Genomic DNA, 17,986 nt, shown 5'->3' with positions numbered 1-17,986 from the left:
TATTCTAAATCTATGTCATTCTTTGAATATTTTTTAACAATGCTCTCTATGCACTCCGTGTGATCTAAATTTTGACCGGAAAAACTAAGAAGCGATTGCTCCTGAAATACTGGTAATGCATGAGTGGATTTGTAGTGGATATTTTAATGAAAAAGAAGCAATTTTTTGTTAATTATTTTAGTTTATTTTAATGTGCTACAGAGCTAAGTGGTTCCGCTCGGATCGCCGAAAGGTCTATTCGGGCATCCATCTCGTCGTCTAACTCTCCAACAATTGCTCTACAGAAAAGATTGCAAATATTTTTGATTATCAGGTGAAAAATTTCCCAATTTTTTTAAATACTTACACGTTATCTCCTCTGATTATGTGAAGACCTAATACTACTTGCTCTACCCCTTGCGTTACGCTGTAGACACGCTCATGCGATTCGTCGAGGATCAGATTGATCGTCTGATCAAATCCTTTTAGTGTACCCTGAAAAAATAAGGATATTGAACAACTCATTACAAGTTGAAAGGAACTAGATTAATTGTAGCTACTATTCTTGAAACTTGGTAAACATTTCGTATGGATGTGTCCATAAAAATGCAAGCTCGCTGAGGTGAATCAGAGATAAATATTCTAGAAATAACAAAATTTTCAAGAGCACCATAAGATATTAGCCAGTGATTCTAAGGCTTATGAGTCAAAATACTGTGGAGAAATAATTTCTCAATCCTGACATTTGACATAGGATTTCATGTACTTACGATGAAGTTTCTACCATCAGAGGTTATTATTGAAACGGTATCTACAAATATTGAGGAAACATAACATAACCTGACGGTATTTTGTAAACGTTTAGAAATTAGAATGAAAAAAGGATACGGTTTACGTAACTTTCCAGTCCTGAGGCCATTATGATACCTCAAAAATATCCTTTGAACTAGCGAGGGGTCACGAAATTATCAAAATGAATGCTATTTTTTTCAAACTTGGGTATAACCCAAAAAATGTTTGACTTCTAACGTATGTCATGCCTCGCTTGCTGACGGCACTCCAAACAAATCCAATAGCCAATCAAGGCAAAGATAGAGGGCTATGGAGTTGGTTTTACTAGTTTTTGGCGCGAACCTGGTAGCAGACAGGATATCACAACACAGCTCATCTCCTGGTTGTGAGCTCTTATTTACGGTGAGTAAGCTGTTGGGATTCTAATTTATCTTAATATAATGGAGAGTCGCAGTTCCAAAGTAAGGATTCCTGTGGAGAATATTTCGTCCAAGGTGCGTGCCCAAATTTTATGTAATAGGTTATAAAATGAAGACTCCATCGTTTCACCGAAGATATTTTCAGAGCGCGTTTAATGAGAACTGTGGATTCCAACCAAGGCGATCCCCAAGATTTAACGGAGCTGCGTTGAAGGTGAGTTGTTTGTGAGTTGTTTTGGTGTAGGAAACACAATTTTGTTGACGAAGAAATTATGCTGGGACCAAACAAAATTCATCAAGATATTTTAATTGTTTTACTCCGAGAAGCCAAAAATTGACAATAATTCGATTATTTCGATAGTTACATCCATTCAAGTTTTAGTGGTCATTTTAAAAAAAAAACCCATCGATCGAATCATTATAAAGTCTGGAAGATACAGATTTTGAATTTGTGTTAATTCCCATCATGCTTAGTCCCGCTTGTTATTGAAAATGCTTCCCCTATGTAAACTCGGAAATCATTTTTTATTAGGAGGAGAATGTTGCGAAACCTGAACCACCTCCTGTGTTGTCTGCGATCCATTTTAAGGGCAGCATCAATTATGCCAATACCTTTGGGGATTGTGCAATGGCGTGCGATGATTTATTGTAAGAACTAGCCAAATAATTGAACAAAAACAAATTATCCAATCATCAATAGGTCTCGAAGAGTGAGCGGTGCTTGTAATAAAACTATGCAAATTTGTTTTCTTCAGAATGTGAAGTTAAAATAATCCGCAAATAATTCATTAGATCCTTGAGGGCTGCTGGAAATAATCATTTGTTTTTACTCAGGCAGCAAATTAAAAAGACTGCAGACCCAATCGTGCCGATAGGTTTCGACCTAGAATGGCCATTCAGTTGGAAAACGGGAAGCGGAAAAACTGCTCTTGCCCAGATTTGTATGGATTACAAAATTTGCCATCTTTTGCATATTTATGAATTGAAGGCGCTGCCTGCAGCGTTTGTTGAGCTTCTGAGCCACCCAAAAGTTAAGCTCGTTGGTGTTAACATAAAAAAGTAAGCTTGAAAATGAACTCGATTTGCATGTTACGATTGAGATAATGCTCAGAGGGAAAAAGTGTTGGTTCAAATTCCAAAAAACACTCAAATTCTCTGACTGTTAGTGGGGTTTTACCAATGGATGTTTTAATTCTAGCGATGTGTGGAAACTTGGTAGGGATTTTAAAGATTTCCCAGCTCAGAAGGTTGTTGAAAATAATTGCTTTGATTGTGGAAAATTTGCAAATGAAACCCTGAATCGTTCCTGTCGTTGGAGTATGGCAAACCTTACCGCTTATCTGGTAAGTCAGTGTAGAGTAAATCTACAGTATTATTCATTGTTGTCGTGACATTTGCTCACTTGAATTCTAGCTTAGAAAAGAAATCTCCAAGGACCCTAAAGTACGACAAAGTAAATGGCATATCCAGCCCCTCAGTGATCAGCAAAAATCTTATGCTGCCACCGACGCGTATGTACGTATTTTTGAAAAATACCTATTCAAAAAATTCCTCACTTCGTTCACCATGAGAAAGATAAAACATATCAAGAATTAGAACAATGCATTCACCGATTACATTCCTGTAGAGACCGTAATCGAACTAAGACCTGGTCGACAATGAGCCTGATCAGTTTTCAAAAATCAATTTGATTCTTATTACAGGTATCGTTGTTGCTGCACAACACTATACAGGATAAAGCGAACGCAATCGCTATTCAAAAGCAGAACGAGAATAATTGCACAGAATAATTGGCGAGGTAAAAAATACTAGCCAAAAATAATTGAGACAATCGATTTATGAAATTAGGAATGAGCAATAGAATTGTGAAGGTACTTCAGGCTGGGAAACTTGACTATGGGGCTGGCCTACGTCTGCAAAAACTCCTAGCCGATCTTCACCATAGCAATAAAGACGTGACAACAGAAACATGCGATATTCTGGTTCTACTCGAACACAATCCAGTGTATACAATTGGAATACGACGAAAAGATTACTCTAAGGAAGATGAGGACAAATTGGTTAAACTTGGGGCAGAATTTTTCAGAACTAATCGTGGCGGGCTTATAACTTTTCACGGACCAGGGCAGCTGATTGCGTATCCAATTCTGAATTTGAAAAACTTTCAGCAGGGCGTCAGATGGTACGTCGGCCAAATGGAGCAAATGATAATACGATTATGCGCAGAATTTGGTATCAAAGGAGAAACTTCACCCGATACCGGCGTCTGGGTTGAGAACAATAAAATCTGCGCCATTGGTATTCATGGCAGCCGGTATATCACGACTCATGGTCTTGCTCTCAACTGTAACACGGATTTGAAGTGGTTCGAGCACATCGTACCATGCGGTATCCAAGGAAAAGGAGTAACTAGCATTAGCAAAGAAATGAAATCTGATGTGACGGTTGAAGAAGTCATTCCGATGTTGAAAAATGCTTTCAAAGACCAATTCCAATGTTCTCTCGTAGATTGCTCGCTTTGCGAGACTTCAAAATTGCTAAGCAATGCAGCCGTAGTAGAAAAATGACACCAAGTGACCTCGTTAGTACTGGGCATGTAATCACGCCAATGCGTAATGAATTGAAATGCTAATAGTTGAATCTGATTTTAATTTCGACAATATTTTTTTTATACAAAGGTTTTTTACAACTTTTAGCAAAATAAATTATCTATATACAATGTATATACCCACATTGATTGGTTTACATTCTCGCACTATTCCCAAGTACTGCCCAGTTCCTAAACTTACGAGTATGTAAGTGAACTTTTAATGATCTCCTTTTATTTCAATCTATCAACTATGAAAATAGAAGCTCTGTGCTTTCATCTACAGAGCACATGTGACACTTTGATTCCTTATCCTTTTGCAAATGTGTACATCACCAGTGGCACCGAGTAATTGAATATAAGGCTCCCAAATTCGAGAAAGTTAATTGAACAGAGAACCTCCTTACCCTTGAGCACATTGTTTTCGAATTTGAATTTCCATTATATTGTATTCAGAGCAGGCAGTCACAGATTTCTCTATTCCAAGTAGGAGTCAGAGGATCTGGTGAACTTGCGCACCCAATTTTTGTGCGCAAGCGCGAATTGAAAAGACAGTCAAATTTGTCAGCTGCTGCCAGCTCGAGCTGTCAAATTGATGATCGCGTATACAACTGAGGTCGCGGTATTTAAAAATGGCTGGGTTATGTTGTGTCAGGTGAGTAATGCGGCACAACAGTAGACTCAAATAATTAGGGTTGTATATATATAATAAAATAAAATTGATCAATTGAATAAAAGATTCACATGTTGACTGAAACTTAACTGACAGCTAATTCTGAAATCGGCGTGTGTTGGATATTCTGCGAAACAAATACCGACGATTGCGCATGTGCAAATAAGGTGCGCAATTTCACCTAGTCCTCTCTATGCGTTACGGGTAAAATTAACAATTGCGCAATGATTTTTTATTGCGTTCCGTAGCGCTCTTGTAGGTGTCGCCGCATGGTTTAAATGTTTTCTTTCGGAGCTGATCGAATGTAAAAAGTGCAAAAAATAAGAGCGAGGATCACATCCTTTTGGTTTTCATCCATCAATATGATGTAACAGATGAAAAAACAAAATCTCATAAACTTCCGAACTTCTTATTATAACAGAAGATTCTAAGTAAATAATCAGGTGAGCAATTTACATTGGTTTACACACAAGTTGTCTTCATAATTACATTCGTTTATCCGTCATCAATTATGACATTCAGCTCACCATGTTGATGGCTTACACAAATGAAAAAAAAATAGCCACTCGCGAGAACACTCCTCGTAACTTTTGTAAAGTATTTGTGTTTCGAAAAGTATTTTTCACTGTTAGAAATGGCGAGACTCGAATGAAGTTCTTTTCAGGTGCAGCGAGATGTACTAGGAAGTAGAAGAAGAATGTAAATGGCGTGCGACTCCGAAGAGTCCTTTGATACTTGATGATATTATGCAATATTACAATTGCCTAATATCTACGGAAACCGCGCAGCTGGTCTTCCTTGATCATGTCCGCTCCCTTTTCGCCGATCATAACAGCCGGAGCGTAAGTATTTCCGGAAACGATGGAAGGCATTATAGAAGCATCGACGACCCGAAGACGCTTTATACCGTAGACCCTGAGACGGGGATCCACGACCGCCATGTCGTCGTAAGCAGGACCCATTTTGCAGGTGCAACTCGGATGCTCGGCAGTTTGCGAATAGTATCTCGCGTGGCAGCGTAAATAATCTTTCGAAAAATACGGAAACTCCGCACATTCCGGACTTATCGGATTTTGGTTAAGATGTGACTTGAAACGTTGCATCGTCGGAGTTTGGCTGAATTTATAAGCCAGCAGCGTTCCCTCAACCTGAGTAAAATAATCAACGAATTAACAACAGAATCGTCAATCTTTGAGATTTATTTACCAACGCACCATCTTCGCGGGGAAATAAAATCTGCTTACCAGAACTTCGAGGTCCTGCGGGTCGCCGAAGTAATTCGGAACTATGATCGGATAGTGCTCGGGATTGGCGTCCTTCAGTTTAATATACCCTTTGCTTTTCGGGCGCAAAATTGCTACGGGTAATCGATACGACGCTTGACCCAATACGTCCTCGTATAGGTTCTTGTACGTCTCAGCTCTTATACCACTGACCTGTTCCATGAAACGAGAGTCGTATGAGTTGTCGCCTCGTGGACCAAATATGAGTTGAACGTCCGGATAATCCGGAGTAGAGTACCTGAAAACGAAAAGACAAAGAGATTGATTGTTTACCCTTGTGTTCGATCCGGTCGGTTTATTTACTTGGTGCTAATGAAGCCCATCGCCCCGGCGCCTGGAAGGTCGTACATCGGGCCGTTGTGATCTTCCAAGAATTGTTTCGCGGCCGACGATGTCCCTGAGTTCGTGCTATTCCAGTAGTCTTCGAAGGGAATGCGATCCATCAAATATACCAACCCCGAAAGGATCACGTGATCCTGATAATTTTCACCAACGCCAGGGAGGTCATGAATCACCGGGATTCCCATCTCTTTGAGATGCTTTTTTGGCCCGATTCCAGAGAGCATTAAAAGTTGGGGGGATTGTATCGCTCCCGCCGATAGGATCACTTCCCTCTTGGCGTTTACGGTGTACATTTTTTCGCCTCTACGAAATTTGACGCCGTAGGCAGTTTTCGTTTTTTCATCGATAAGGATTTTGTGTACCAAAGAATCGGTGCTGATGAAAAGGTTCTTCCTGCGGGCGGCGGTGCGAAGAAAAGCTTTCGCCGTACTGCACCTCAAACCGTCTTTGACAGTTATTTGTGATATCATGAAGCCACTTTGAGATTCTCCGTTCGCATCGATCACGTCGTATCCCAATTCGCGACTAGCTTGTAGAAACAAATCTTCCACCCGACTATTGTGTTTGAAATTTTCCACCGTCAGATATCCCTCGGTTCCATGGTAAGGCGAATTACGAAGCTCCGGGATCGAGACGTTCTCCGACTTTATAAAATACGGCAGAACGTCCTCGTAGCCCCATCCCGGGTTTCCTTGGTCCCTCCATTCGTCGTAGTCCTTGCTGTTCCCGCGCACGTAAATCATCGAATTTGTCGTACTGCTGCCACCGAGCACCTTACCTCTGGGCACTTTGCATCTATTGTCGGTCATGCCCTTGCAATAGGTCGTGGAAGGTTCCGCCTCGAAATCCCAGTCTATGTCGGTTCCTTGGATGCTCAAGTACGTGGAAGGCACCTCGGTAATGATCGGTTCCTCTCCTCCAGCTTCCAGGAGCAAAACCGTCCAGTTCGAATTCTCCGTCAATCTGTTCGCAATTACAGCTCCCGCCGCTCCAGCCCCGATGACAACGAAGTCATAGCTCTCCGCCAAGTCCTCAGCGGCAGTAATTTTCGGCTGATTCTCTTTGTCGAGGATATCCGGCCGCAAAAGTTGAATCAAAATATTGAGCAGGGCCAGGTAGCCCACCGGATGGCCATGTTCATACGTTTGGTTCAGGGCGGAATAGGCGCAATCGACATCCATTTTCAACTGCTGTACAACGCGCAAGTTTTCGTCTCCATGAGTCTCCAAAGAATGAAACGTGCGGGTACCAAGTTTTCCGATTTAAAGAAATGCCGAATAAAATTCTACACCGGTAGAAATGGCCGCGGCGGCTGTTACGTGATCAGATGATTATTTGCGGGTTTCGTCGTGTACAGGGTGGTTAAAAAGTGACGAGTATCGCTCGTCGACCGGGTCATGATACAATGTCAATTAAATCGTTCGCTCTGCAGGTCACATATATTCCCAAATTTTAATTAGTTTAGAACATCATAGATATTGGATATCAAAAATTTCAAATTTTTAAATGACCGTTGCAACTGCGGTAACGAAAAAACCGATTGGAGAATCATTTTTTTTTCGGATAATTTTCATTCGAACTTGTAGACAACTTTTTAAACTTCCTGTAGAATTAATTAACCGGATTTGCAGGCTCGAAATCATCGAATAATGTAGAATACAATCAATATCCCACATGAAGCGAGTGCCGAGGATATCGTGGTATTGTTTGCATAGGTGCCCAACCAAATCAATAGCCAATTAGAAAAGGAACAGTTGTACAAATTGAGACCGATGGATAAAATAAGTTTCGATCTGGCATAGTTTTCCCAATTAAGACTCACGTAATGTGTCGCACGCTTCAATTGCAATTAAGAGTTTTGATTATTTACCGAAGATTACTTTTTACCACATCATGCTGGCGAAGCTGAATTTTTTTTTTTTTTTTTTTTCTTTCCTTCAAGTCCTTAAACATCGGTTTTCTTGAATAAGGTGACTGGCGAAACCATTGTTCTATAGATTTCGCTCTATTCGGTTTTGCAATATGCAAAATGACGCAATATATGGATGTCGTAATTGGATTAGCTTATCAGGACTTCAGGGTCGAGTTTCAGGATCTGAAAAAAATCGCGGAAAGCCGAATTGTGGTCCATAAAATTTCACGTTTATTTGTCCAACGATCATATAATCATACACTGGTCAGATTTACGCTAATTACCTACCAATAATTTGGGATACGGATCAAAGATTAACAAATTTATTTAATTTCGTATTCGTTTAACTGTATTCATTACCATGCTCCAATTGCTGAGATTTTTAGATCTGAAATATGCCATGGTATTTCCAGAATTACAAATGGTTCGAACGATTCCATGTAATGTTTTGTTGGAATTCATTGAAATTTTTCAAGATTCGATGAAAATTTTATCGGCATTCGAGAGATTTCATGGGATTCTGTAAAATTTTCACAATTTAAATGAGATATGGTACAGGATTTCATAGGATATATTGCCTTCTGATACAGACGGATTTTGCAAAAAACATTTGCGGGTAAACATTGAATCTCATTCAAATAAAAACTTTGAACTCATAAGTTATTGGGTTATTCGATGATTGAATGTGGATAAGATTATGTATATTCATAATAATTCTTTTATTCTTTTATCCATAAATTACATTGAACGATGGCTATTTTTCCGCCATCTTGAATCAGCGTGGTGCACCGCTTACAATTACTCGTAAGCTATTGGCAATGTTCATTTTTTCGGCTGTTGGAGTTTACGATAATAAAGGAAACAGGCAAACGCCGCGCACAGAGTTAAGATAACGCAAGCCACGGATACGACTGGAATGAACCAGAGGTATTTTTCCTTGTAATAAATATAGCTTTTCAGAAGCAAAAGAAGAATTTCAGCAACGCGATACTCCGACGGATTTTCCGAATCTAAAACCGGAGCATCGGATTGCATGTCGTTGCTGGACACCAAATCTTCCTTGATCATGTCCGCTCCCTTCTCGCCGATCATGACAGCCGGAGCGTAAGTATTTCCGGAGACGATCGTAGGCATTATGGAAGAATCGACGACCCGAAGACGCTTTATACCGTAGACCCTGAGACGTGAATCCACGACCGCCATGTCGTCGTAAGCAGGACCCATTTTGCAGGTGGAACTCGGATGCTCGGCAGTTTGCGGATAGTATCTCGCGTGGCAGCGTAAATAATTTTTCGAAAAATACGGAAACTTCGCACACTCCGGACTTATCGGATTTCGGTTGAGACGTGGCTTGAAACGTTGCATCGTCGGAGTTTGGCTGAATTTATAAGCCAGCAGCGTTCCCTCAACCTGAGTAAAATAATCAACGGATTAACAACAGAATCGTCAATCTTTGAGATTTGTTTACGAAGGCACCATCTTCGCGGGGAAATAAAATCTGCTTACCAGAACTTCGAGGTCCTGCGGGTCGCTGAAGTAATTCGGGACTATGATCGGATAGTGCTCGGGATTGGCGTCCTTCAGTTTAACGTACCCTCTGCTTTTCGGGCGCAAAATAGTCGCAGGTAATCGATAACTTGCGTGATTTATCAATCCCTCGAACAGGTTGTTATACGTATCTTTTCTCACATCGGCAGCGCGTGCCGCGAAAAAGGAACCCATCTGATTGTCGCCTCGTGGACCATAGACAAGCTGAACGTCCGGATAATCCGGAGTAGAGTACCTGAAAGCGAAAAGACAATGAGATTGATTGTTTACCCTTGAGTTCTATCCGGTCGGTTTATTTACTTGGTGCTGACGAAGCCCATCGCCCCGGCGCCTGGAAGGTCGTACATCGGACCGTCGTGATCTTCCAGGAATCTTTTTGCGGCCGAAAAGGTCGCCGGGTTGGTGGTATTCCGGTAGGTATCAACCGGAGGAGCGTCCATGAGGTACACCAAGCCTCCCAAAAGCACGTGATCCTGATAATTTTCACCAACGCCAGGGAGGTCATGAATAACCGGAATTCCCATCTCTTTGAGATGCTTTTTTGGCCCGATTCCAGAGAGCATTAAAAGTTGGGGGGATTGTATCGCTCCCGCCGATAGGATCACTTCCCTCTTGGCGTTCACGGTGTACATTTTTTCGCCTCTTCGAAATTTGACGCCGTAGGCAGTTTTCGTTTTTTCATCGATAAGGATTTTGTGAACCAAAGAATCGGTGCTGATGAAAAGGTTCTTCCTGTGGGCGGCGGTGCGAAGAAAAGCTTTTGACGTACTGCACTTCAAACCGTTTTTGAGAGTTATTTGTGATTTCATAAAGCCACTTTGGGATTTTCCGTTCGCATCGATCACGTCGTATCCCAATTCGCGACTAGCTTGCAGGAATAAGTCTTCCATGTCACTACTGTGTTTGAAGTATTCTACTCCGAGGTATCCTCCGGTTCCATGATAAGGCGAATTACGAAGCTCCGGGATCGAGACGTTCTCCGACTTTATGAAATACGGCAGAACGTCCTCGTAGCCCCATCCCGGATTTCCTTGGTCTCTCCATTCGTCGTAGTCCTTGCTGTTTCCGCGCACGTAAATCATCGCATTAGTCGTACTGCTGCCACCGAGCACCTTACCTTTGGGTATTCTGCATCTATTGTCGGTCATGCCCTTGCAATAGGTGGAGGAAGGTTCGGCCTTGAAGTTCCAGTCCAGTTCGCCACTTTGAAGACTCAAATATGTCGCTGGTACGTCCGAAATGACCGGTTCCTCGCCTCCAGCTTCCAGGAGCAAAACCGTCCAGTTCGAATTCTCCGTCAATCTGTTCGCAATTACAGCTCCCGCTGCTCCAGCACCGATGACAACGAAGTCATAGCTCTCCGCCAAGTCGTCCGCGGCAGTAATTTTTGGCTGATTTTCTTTGTCGACGATATCCGGCCGCAAAAGTTTTATTAAAACATTGAGAAAGACCATGTAGCCAAGGGGATGGCCATAATCGATTGCGGCGCTTAGGGCAGAATAAGCGCAATCAACATCCATTTTCAACTACTTCAAAACGCGCAAGTTTTCGTCGCCATGAATTACCGGAGAATAAATCGTGTAAGTACGAGGGTTTTTGTTTTTATAGTGAAGTGGGATAAAATTTTGCCCGGTTAGAAAAAGCCCCGCAACTGTTACGTGATTCGATGATTTGCCAGTTTCTTCGTTTACACGTTGCTTCAAAAATGATGGACGTTCATAATCGGAAAAGTTCGTCGACAAACTGAACCCGAACCGCCTGCTTTTTGAATCCCGTATTTCGTCGGAATTGCTACCCGAGATGCATTCGTATGTGTTAAAAATTAAAAATCTCAAATCATGCGTCTAACCGCATAATGTGAGCGTTCAATTTTGTCCTGTAGCGACGAGTTTAACGACCGTTTTTGAAATCTCCTCTAAAATCAATTGAGTAGCAGATTTGGAACTAGTTAATAATGTAACATACATTTTATTTCACGTAATACGAAGACGGAGAATAATGCGGCATTGTTGGTACATGTGTCCCAAAATCAACAGGTAATTAGGAAACAGCACTTGAACAAAGTGAGATCCCCGGTTCCCTAATTAGAACTTACCTCGATATTGTGGTGCACTTTGTAATTCTGTTACTTAATTATAGGTAGTACTAACTCTCAACTAAAAGTTACTAATTGGTAAGGTCTTTGAATTGAAATTGCACCATTGCACGATGACGTTTAAACGTTCAAAACGATTCAAATGTTTTTTCTTCTGCTTCTGCTGTTACCGCGCATTTGATTCTGACATTTTGTCAGTGACATCTTTTCTGAGCAGTGTGTAGAACGGGGTATTTTGAATTCGGTTGGTAATCTAATGTTGATAATTAATGAAGGGTGAAAACTTGGTAAGAAGTATTTGGTGAAAAGAACATTCACAGAAAGCACTCTCGCGGCGATGCTACGGAGAGATATAGAAAAGGTTATGTCCCATGGCGAATAGTGAGAACTGGGAACCAGGCTGCAGAAAGTATTTTCCCATCAGAAAACACCAGGCAGTTTGTTATTATAAATGCTTAATAAATTGAGTCAAAGTACTGGATAAAGCAACCAATAAGCACGTTGTCATGGCTCAACGGGCTGCATCCTCTGGTGAAACTTTTCCCTACAATTAGCTTCTGTCACCGATTCTTGCAACTTTGAATTCTCGGTAATGATAATCTAACATAGATTCATTTGTAGGAAATTCGTCTTATATGTTTGGACCACTTACGTTTCCTGCCTTTGAATCGTCGTCGAAATGTAAATCTCAGTTCGTTGGATTGGACGACGATCCTCAAGAGACGAAATGTTTTCTTTGTGAAGCCAGCTACGTCCTACCCGATAATCAAAAGGAGATGCTGACGCACATATTCAACGAGCATAGAGTTGTTATTGGAGATGTGGAAAAAATCTCATCCCTTAAAAGGTGATCATAGAGCTTTGAATTTCTTTGAATTCTAGCTTTTTTTTTGGTAAATTATAGTACTGTAAATTTTTTTTTCAAATAGCTACATTCACTACTGGAGAGTAAAATTTCGGGGAGCACCGTTAACGGAATTCTGTACCTCTCTGTTGATGGATTGCACTCCTGACGGTAGACCGAGTAAAAACGAGCCTTATTTCTTACTGTCGGACTGTATAACCGAAGACAAAACTCTCAGATCTGAAATTCAGCAGGCTAAACTGGTAAGCGCACATCAAATAATGCTGCGATATTCAGACTCTTAAAGAAAGATATAAGTACTTCAGGAATGGATTTTGGCGCAGCAAGCAGAAGAGAGAATGGACACAAACTTTAAAAGAGGCTGCATGTTTTGTCGAACGGAATTTACAGGCTCCCGTAGCTCTTATCTACAGCATCTTTCTAACAAGCATCATCTGCAGCTCGGAAGACCAGAGAACTTAGTTTTCATTGATAAATTGCTGGACAAGCTACAGAGCAATGTTGAAAAGTATGCTGACTTATCGAAGAGGAACGGTTCTGTAGGCTTCCCTCGAAACAAAGGCCAAGTATATAGTTTTAATCATACTTATATGTTGCCAGACTGACTTGTATCTATTGCGAAGGGGTGTTCAAAGATCGTATGGTACTGAAGGAACACATGCGGAAAAAACTCCACAAGCGTGTGAACCCCACTAATAAGGAGTATGACAAATTTTATGTCATTAATTATTTGGAACCTGGCAAAAGTTGGCAGCAAATGCAGGTTTATATTCTATTGATAATCTCCCTACAATCCTTATAATCTGGATTATTCTTTATTATCAGTGTTCTTACAAAATCAGAACGATAGCGATAATCCCGAGGAACCGACCGGCTTTAGCAGTGGCAGCGAAGACGGTGAAAGTGCATGGTCGGATTGGGACGAAGAAAGTGCTGACGTAGTTTGCTTATTTTGTCCACACAAAAACTGTGATTTTCCTGCAATCCTTGACCACATGATTCAGGAGCATCGATTCAACTTTGAAGAAGCCACGAAAGACTATGACTTCTACCTGCGGGTAATACGAATTAAATGTTTTTTAATCCAGTTCAGTTAGTCGGATAAAGTTTCCCGTGGATACCGTGAGATAATCCTTTTACCGGTCGGTGTATTAATTCAATCCCCTAAAACGAATTAAACAGGTGAAAATCGTAAACTTCATTAGACGACAAATCCACATACAGAAGAAGTGCGTATTCTGCGATGAGGCACCAAAAGATCTTGGAGAACACATGAGCAAATTGTCGCACTGCAGATTACCCGTTCGTCGCATTTGGGATCAGCCGGAGTGAGTATCGTATTCTATTTTATCTTCATAATTGGTTGGGCAATTTATGACCGTCAAATCGTTTCTCAATATTTCGGAATCCCAAGTGTTGTTACTCATTATTTGATATCAATAATCTTGCGACTGGTTCAAATCAAAACTCAATGCGCAGGTATTATTTTCCAACGTACGAAAATGATTCGTTTCTCTACAACCTCCAAGTGAATGGCGACGACGACGATGATTCTGGTGTGGAAAATTTGTCTACAGAGATGTAAGTATCCGAGAATGAAAGGCAACGAAAAACGAAAAACTTTCACATTTCCCTTTCCGCAGGAAAAATCTCTGAGGGTTTTAGTTTATCAAGAGGAATACTCTTCGTTTTTCGATTATTTAATCAATTTTCTATTTATTAGCAAAGTTGATAAATTAGCCGTAAAATATACAGAACTATTTTTAAAGGAGCTAGCTGTTTTTACAACAATCCGGTTGTTGCGTTATCACAGATCGACGTTATCACTTATAGTCAATAAATATTTAATAAATCATCAGTTTTTTCAAGGCCACTTCCATACTTTGTCCTACAGTTTGTTTTCCGATTACGATTCAATTGGCCAAAGTCAGTTATTGCCGAGAAGCATTTTTCAGTCTAGTCGAATGGTAGGAATGTTTAACTAGAGCTTTCTATCGATCAAATTCATGACACTACTGGTCCAGGATTGAATCAATTGAGTCTAATCCATTCTCTCTAGCTCCTAGGAATTTAAAAAATTTCAGCAAACCGATGCCAGTCAACTGACGAAATACTTATAATTCAGGTAGCGGCGTTGGTATTCAAAAAGGGCTGGTATCCTCTTCTGAATAAAAAAGCTCCTAGAGATCCGCCATATTCAGAATATCGCAGTCAGAATTTGCTTGCTCTTGGGACCTTTGTTTTCACTTGGGCGAAATTTTAAGGCCCTTTTTGACAAATATCACGTCGTTAGCTAGGTTGTCGTCACGTATAACAAAGTCGTCAACCTCGTAACCTTGTTTTTCCATCAAAGTGGTCATTTCCTCGAGACTTTTCTTGTCGTGGATGTACTCGACAGAAAGTGCCTGAATAAAAGGAAGAAGTGAATTAATCAAAATAATCAGGGGTGGCTTGTGTCAGGTCTGATTTGGAATTCTCTGTACTTTTATGTTCACCGTGTCGAATGGAATGGTTTCCAGCACATCCAGCTCTAGTCCTTCGATGTCAAGACTGAGGTATTCCACGCTTTCGATGTTGAGTGCCGCAATGTAAGTTGCCAAGGGTAGACATTGGACTTCGACATGCTCGCCATGGTGAGCTACGTCCGGAGTGTTTTCTAAGTCATCGTCTCCATCGCTGGGTTCATGGGGCATATGTAATCGGCCGATATTATTAGCCATCAAAAAGTATCCCTGAAAAAAGAGAATTAATATCGAAGCAGTTTGGCACACTGAAAGCAGAATTATAAACCAACTCACGGTCATTGGATATTTCTTTGTGCTAAGACAAGTATTTGACAAATATGCTCTTCGATTCTTCTGAGTTATTCGGTGAAAGTTCACCGGGTCTGCTTCTATCAGAAGTCCTGTCCAGTTCAGATATCTTTCAAAGTATAAAGTGTTGCTTCTTGTTTCTCCATCAAAAGCTCCGCATTCTATAAAAAATCCATTCGTCTAAAACAGATCGGAAGATCGGTGTGAAAAAAAATAAAAAAGAGAGCGGATCATCATTCAACCAAATGTTCAGCTACTGTTTAGCGTACGCCACTCAGAAACTTGCCATGTTTTTGAAGATCCCATTTATCTTCTCCGCTTGTCCCATAGATGGGTCCATCACGGCTGGCTGCTCCAGATTATAAGGCATCGAAGCATTATGCCTCGAAACTATCCATCTCTCCCTTGTCTCCTTCAAAAGCCCGGGATCAAACATCGAGGTATTCTCATTATTGTAATTACTCTTGTCTGTGTAGATAGAAAAAAGTGGGTTATTAGTCCATTGGGGAACATGAAGTATTGTCCATTTTCAAAGCGAGTTTGCAAAAAAAAATATGGTTGACTGCGAAGCCCCTCAATGATTACATCATATTAATTTTCTAGCTCGTCGGCTCGACTGTCGCAAAGTAGTGTTTCTTAATGGCAACAGATTCTATTGTGTCAATGCGGTTAACAAGCTAATAGACTGTCAATTAAGACAACTTAAAAAATTATCTATTCATGAATCCAGCCGGGGAATAGCTTAATAGTATTAAAAAGATCATTACCATACTTGTCAACGGTACAACCAAAACTAAATTAGATCGATAACTTTATCTAACGATGAATTTCTTGTCACTGTCATTTCATCTCGTTATAACGGTGGATGAAGTCAAGATTAACCGAACAAATTAGTGCAGCTTTGATTTTAATTCAATTTACTCTGAATACGAGCTTTTTTAATTCGCATTGATTTTTCAAAAAAATCTTCCGTCAAGACACACGCGGCGTTGGTATTTGGCAACGTAAATTCCATTGAATTTTCTCTTTCTGGAAAAAGAAAAAACGGAAAAAACGAAAACAATTAATTACCTTCTTCGCTGAGTTTCGCAATCAAGAAATCGTCCGTGTAATCAGGCGGTGACGTTGTCTCTGCAGTTTTTGAAACAACAATGCAAACGCCGATGAAGAACAGTATAGCAGCTCCAATTACAAATTTTTGCCGCCAAATTAGTCGCAGCATAGAAATCGCCGTCTGCTTTAATCTCTGCAATTCATTGTTTTACATCGATTTTAAAAAAATTAAAGCGATCCCATGTGCCACGAAAAACACATTATGCAATTAGCGTACATGAATATTGAGGAGCGCTAAATTTGCGTTCAAATGGTACAGGAAATATATCGCCATGTATATAAGTATACATCGTCGAAACTTAATTGCAAGCAATGGTACATTAGTTGAAAGAAAAACATCCAAAAAGATACGGTTAAATCCACATCCCACACCTTAAACCACACTTGTTCGATATACTATACCGAGCCGGAATGTACATACATAATAGAATACATTATTTTTCTCATTTATGCGTCATACGCATATTTTAATTCCATCTTAGTCGTGTTGGCTGATCTTAAAGTTACGTCGGAACCGACGTACTTTCACCAATTGGAAATGGGATTGATGTTTTAAATAAAATTTTAGTAAGAAAAAGAAAAAAAAAATAACCAGTAGCAAAAAATGAATAAATGAAATGCTGACACACGTGTATTGCTTTGATAATTAAACCACATGTGATAAAACCTGCGATTACTTTTACGTTCGTATCAGATAAATTCATCATTTTCCATAACAACCGAGCCAAATATTTTGTATAGAATTGTTTTTCTCTCTGAGCTTGAAAACCGAACACCTTCCTGTTATGATAATTCGTTAGTGATTATTTATTTAATTAATTTTTTTCTTGTTTTTGAGTAAAAATCCGTTTCGGAAATTTGTTCTCACATTACAGATAAAAGTGGGTCGATTGCGTCACCGGATATTGAACCTTCGAGGGAAAATCTGTTGATATTGAACGATAGCCGCGTTAATGAATTAATTAATTAAGATACCGGCTGCCTCTCGCGAAAAAAGGTTTGAGAGCAAAGATGATTTCTTCAAATGAATGAAATGAAGGGATTAAATAGATGAACAAAATAGAAGATCTTCAAACCGTTTGCTGACCTAAATAGTTTAGAGGTGTACAGTATTATCAGAATTTATTGCTATTGGTCATTACCTCCATCCTGTTATAGTTTTATTCGAAATTTTTTAACGTTTCACAGACAAACGAATTCGGATATTAAATAATATATGTTAATAAAAAAACACCCAGAAGAGGTCCGCAGCTTCGCGAAGCCAGATGCAGATAAACGCCACGGCCGGAGGCGAGCGCTCGACTGAAAATGAAAATAGGGTCCAGTAATCACTCTGCTATGAATTCGGGGAGGTAGTAGCTATGCATGTTGTGTACAAAAAAACTAAGAAAAACACGTCATCCCAGATGTGTACCGGTAGTTCTATCGAGGATGGGTAGACAATCCGGGACGAGAATTTTAATTTTCCTAAAATTTTTATACCTTTAGCCTACTTTTAGCGTGCTCCGAAACGAGAAGATTCATCCGATTAGGTGCCATTTCCAGGATTCACCTCCGTTAAGAAA

At 40.2% G+C, this 17,986-nt stretch overlaps 7 protein-coding genes across 10 annotated transcripts in view; 3 read left to right on the top strand and 4 right to left on the bottom strand.

Moving 5' to 3' along the window:
• Positions 1-161: 161 nt before the first annotated feature.
• On the bottom strand, positions 162-1,055 carry LOC105685042 (U6 snRNA-associated Sm-like protein LSm8). The gene is made up of 4 exons (XM_012398883.3): positions 868-1,055; positions 750-790; positions 347-474; positions 162-278 (listed from the first exon to the last, which is right to left on the bottom strand). The coding sequence occupies exons 1-4, from the start codon at positions 896-898 to the stop codon at positions 188-190; spliced, it is 291 nt and encodes a 96-aa protein (XP_012254306.1). The 5' UTR covers positions 899-1,055; the 3' UTR covers positions 162-187.
• A 57-nt stretch (positions 1,056-1,112) lies between these two features.
• LOC105684011 (Werner Syndrome-like exonuclease) lies at positions 1,113-3,003 on the top strand. The gene is made up of 7 exons (XM_012397118.3): positions 1,113-1,265; positions 1,336-1,404; positions 1,723-1,838; positions 2,025-2,249; positions 2,389-2,533; positions 2,604-2,705; positions 2,894-3,003. Exons 1-7 carry the CDS (start codon positions 1,212-1,214, stop codon positions 2,978-2,980), a joined length of 798 nt encoding a protein of 265 aa, XP_012252541.2. The 5' UTR covers positions 1,113-1,211; the 3' UTR covers positions 2,981-3,003.
• Positions 3,004-3,028: 25 nt separating this feature from the next.
• On the top strand, positions 3,029-3,913 carry LOC105684136 (putative lipoyltransferase 2, mitochondrial). Its single transcript, XM_012397320.3, has one exon. It carries the CDS (start codon positions 3,029-3,031, stop codon positions 3,755-3,757), a length of 729 nt encoding a protein of 242 aa, XP_012252743.2. The 3' UTR covers positions 3,758-3,913.
• A 925-nt stretch (positions 3,914-4,838) lies between these two features.
• Positions 4,839-7,256, bottom strand: LOC105690749 (glucose dehydrogenase [FAD, quinone]-like). The gene is made up of 3 exons (XM_048658336.1): positions 6,037-7,256; positions 5,695-5,971; positions 4,839-5,598 (listed from the first exon to the last, which is right to left on the bottom strand). Exons 1-3 carry the CDS (start codon positions 7,254-7,256, stop codon positions 5,215-5,217), a joined length of 1,881 nt encoding a protein of 626 aa, XP_048514293.1. The 3' UTR covers positions 4,839-5,214.
• Positions 7,257-8,687: 1,431 nt separating this feature from the next.
• Positions 8,688-11,429, bottom strand: LOC105690061 (glucose dehydrogenase [FAD, quinone]-like). Its single transcript, XM_048658300.1, has 3 exons — positions 9,836-11,429; positions 9,494-9,770; positions 8,688-9,397 (listed from the first exon to the last, which is right to left on the bottom strand). The coding sequence occupies exons 1-3, from the start codon at positions 11,053-11,055 to the stop codon at positions 8,810-8,812; spliced, it is 2,085 nt and encodes a 694-aa protein (XP_048514257.1). The 5' UTR covers positions 11,056-11,429; the 3' UTR covers positions 8,688-8,809.
• A 248-nt stretch (positions 11,430-11,677) lies between these two features.
• On the top strand, positions 11,678-14,353 carry LOC105693511 (zinc finger protein 277). The gene is made up of 9 exons (XM_012413501.3): positions 11,678-12,161; positions 12,252-12,477; positions 12,560-12,737; positions 12,801-13,003; positions 13,096-13,258; positions 13,338-13,553; positions 13,678-13,823; positions 13,975-14,076; positions 14,139-14,353. The coding sequence occupies exons 1-9, from the start codon at positions 12,137-12,139 to the stop codon at positions 14,149-14,151; spliced, it is 1,272 nt and encodes a 423-aa protein (XP_012268924.2). The 5' UTR covers positions 11,678-12,136; the 3' UTR covers positions 14,152-14,353.
• Positions 14,184-17,986, bottom strand: part of LOC105693518 — a 4,592-nt gene continuing 789 nt past the window's right edge. The window contains exons 1-6 of one of the 4 annotated variants that reach the window (XM_012413515.3): positions 17,564-17,738; positions 16,380-16,554; positions 15,595-15,776; positions 15,294-15,488; positions 14,979-15,227; positions 14,184-14,900 (exon numbers count right to left, since the gene is read on the bottom strand). In XM_012413515.3, the coding sequence (XP_012268938.2) occupies positions 14,739-14,900; positions 14,979-15,227; positions 15,294-15,488; positions 15,595-15,776; positions 16,380-16,554; positions 17,564-17,569 (969 nt within the window). In that variant the 5' untranslated portion in view covers positions 17,570-17,738 and the 3' untranslated portion in view covers positions 14,184-14,738. Of the gene's footprint in view, positions 14,901-14,978; positions 15,228-15,293; positions 15,489-15,594; positions 15,777-16,379; positions 16,555-16,638; positions 17,447-17,563; positions 17,739-17,986 lie in introns of those variants that run through there. The other 3 variants (XM_048658304.1, XM_048658306.1, XM_048658305.1) reach the window with 3 other exon arrangements.

Source organism: Athalia rosae, chromosome 7 (genome assembly GCF_917208135.1).
Source record: "Athalia rosae chromosome 7, iyAthRosa1.1, whole genome shotgun sequence".
Classification (NCBI taxonomy): domain Eukaryota; kingdom Metazoa; phylum Arthropoda; class Insecta; order Hymenoptera; family Athaliidae; genus Athalia; species Athalia rosae.
Note: the sequence above shows the minus strand (reverse complement) of the source record. Positions and strands in the feature narration are given on the sequence as shown.

Coding starts and splice junctions, on each gene's coding strand:
- LOC105685042 (XM_012398883.3), bottom strand. CDS start 898: ATGGCCTCAGGACTGGAAAGTTACGTAAACC. Junction 791..867: donor ACTGGAAAGTTACGTAAACC/GTATCCTTTTTT, acceptor CAATATTTGTAG/ATACCGTTTCAATAATAACC. Junction 279..346: donor ATAATCAGAGGAGATAACGT/GTAAGTATTTAA, acceptor TCTTTTCTGTAG/AGCAATTGTTGGAGAGTTAG.
- LOC105684011 (XM_012397118.3), top strand. CDS start 1,212: ATGGAGAGTCGCAGTTCCAAAGTAAGGATTCCTGTGGAGAATATTTCG. Junction 1,266..1,335: donor TGGAGAATATTTCGTCCAAG/GTGCGTGCCCAA, acceptor AGATATTTTCAG/AGCGCGTTTAATGAGAACTG. Junction 2,250..2,388: donor GTTGGTGTTAACATAAAAAA/GTAAGCTTGAAA, acceptor TTTTAATTCTAG/CGATGTGTGGAAACTTGGTA.
- LOC105684136 (XM_012397320.3), top strand. CDS start 3,029: ATGAAATTAGGAATGAGCAATAGAATTGTGAAGGTACTTCAGGCTGGG.
- LOC105690749 (XM_048658336.1), bottom strand. CDS start 7,256: ATGGATGTCGATTGCGCCTATTCCGCCCTGAACCAAACGTATGAACAT. Junction 5,972..6,036: donor ATGGGCTTCATTAGCACCAA/GTAAATAAACCG, acceptor TTTCGTTTTCAG/GTACTCTACTCCGGATTATC. Junction 5,599..5,694: donor CGCAGGACCTCGAAGTTCTG/GTAAGCAGATTT, acceptor TATTTTACTCAG/GTTGAGGGAACGCTGCTGGC.
- LOC105690061 (XM_048658300.1), bottom strand. CDS start 11,055: ATGGATGTTGATTGCGCTTATTCTGCCCTAAGCGCCGCAATCGATTAT. Junction 9,771..9,835: donor ATGGGCTTCGTCAGCACCAA/GTAAATAAACCG, acceptor TTTCGCTTTCAG/GTACTCTACTCCGGATTATC. Junction 9,398..9,493: donor CGCAGGACCTCGAAGTTCTG/GTAAGCAGATTT, acceptor TATTTTACTCAG/GTTGAGGGAACGCTGCTGGC.
- LOC105693511 (XM_012413501.3), top strand. CDS start 12,137: ATGGCTCAACGGGCTGCATCCTCTG. Junction 12,478..12,559: donor AAAATCTCATCCCTTAAAAG/GTGATCATAGAG, acceptor TTTTTCAAATAG/CTACATTCACTACTGGAGAG. Junction 13,004..13,095: donor CTACAGAGCAATGTTGAAAA/GTATGCTGACTT, acceptor ATATGTTGCCAG/ACTGACTTGTATCTATTGCG.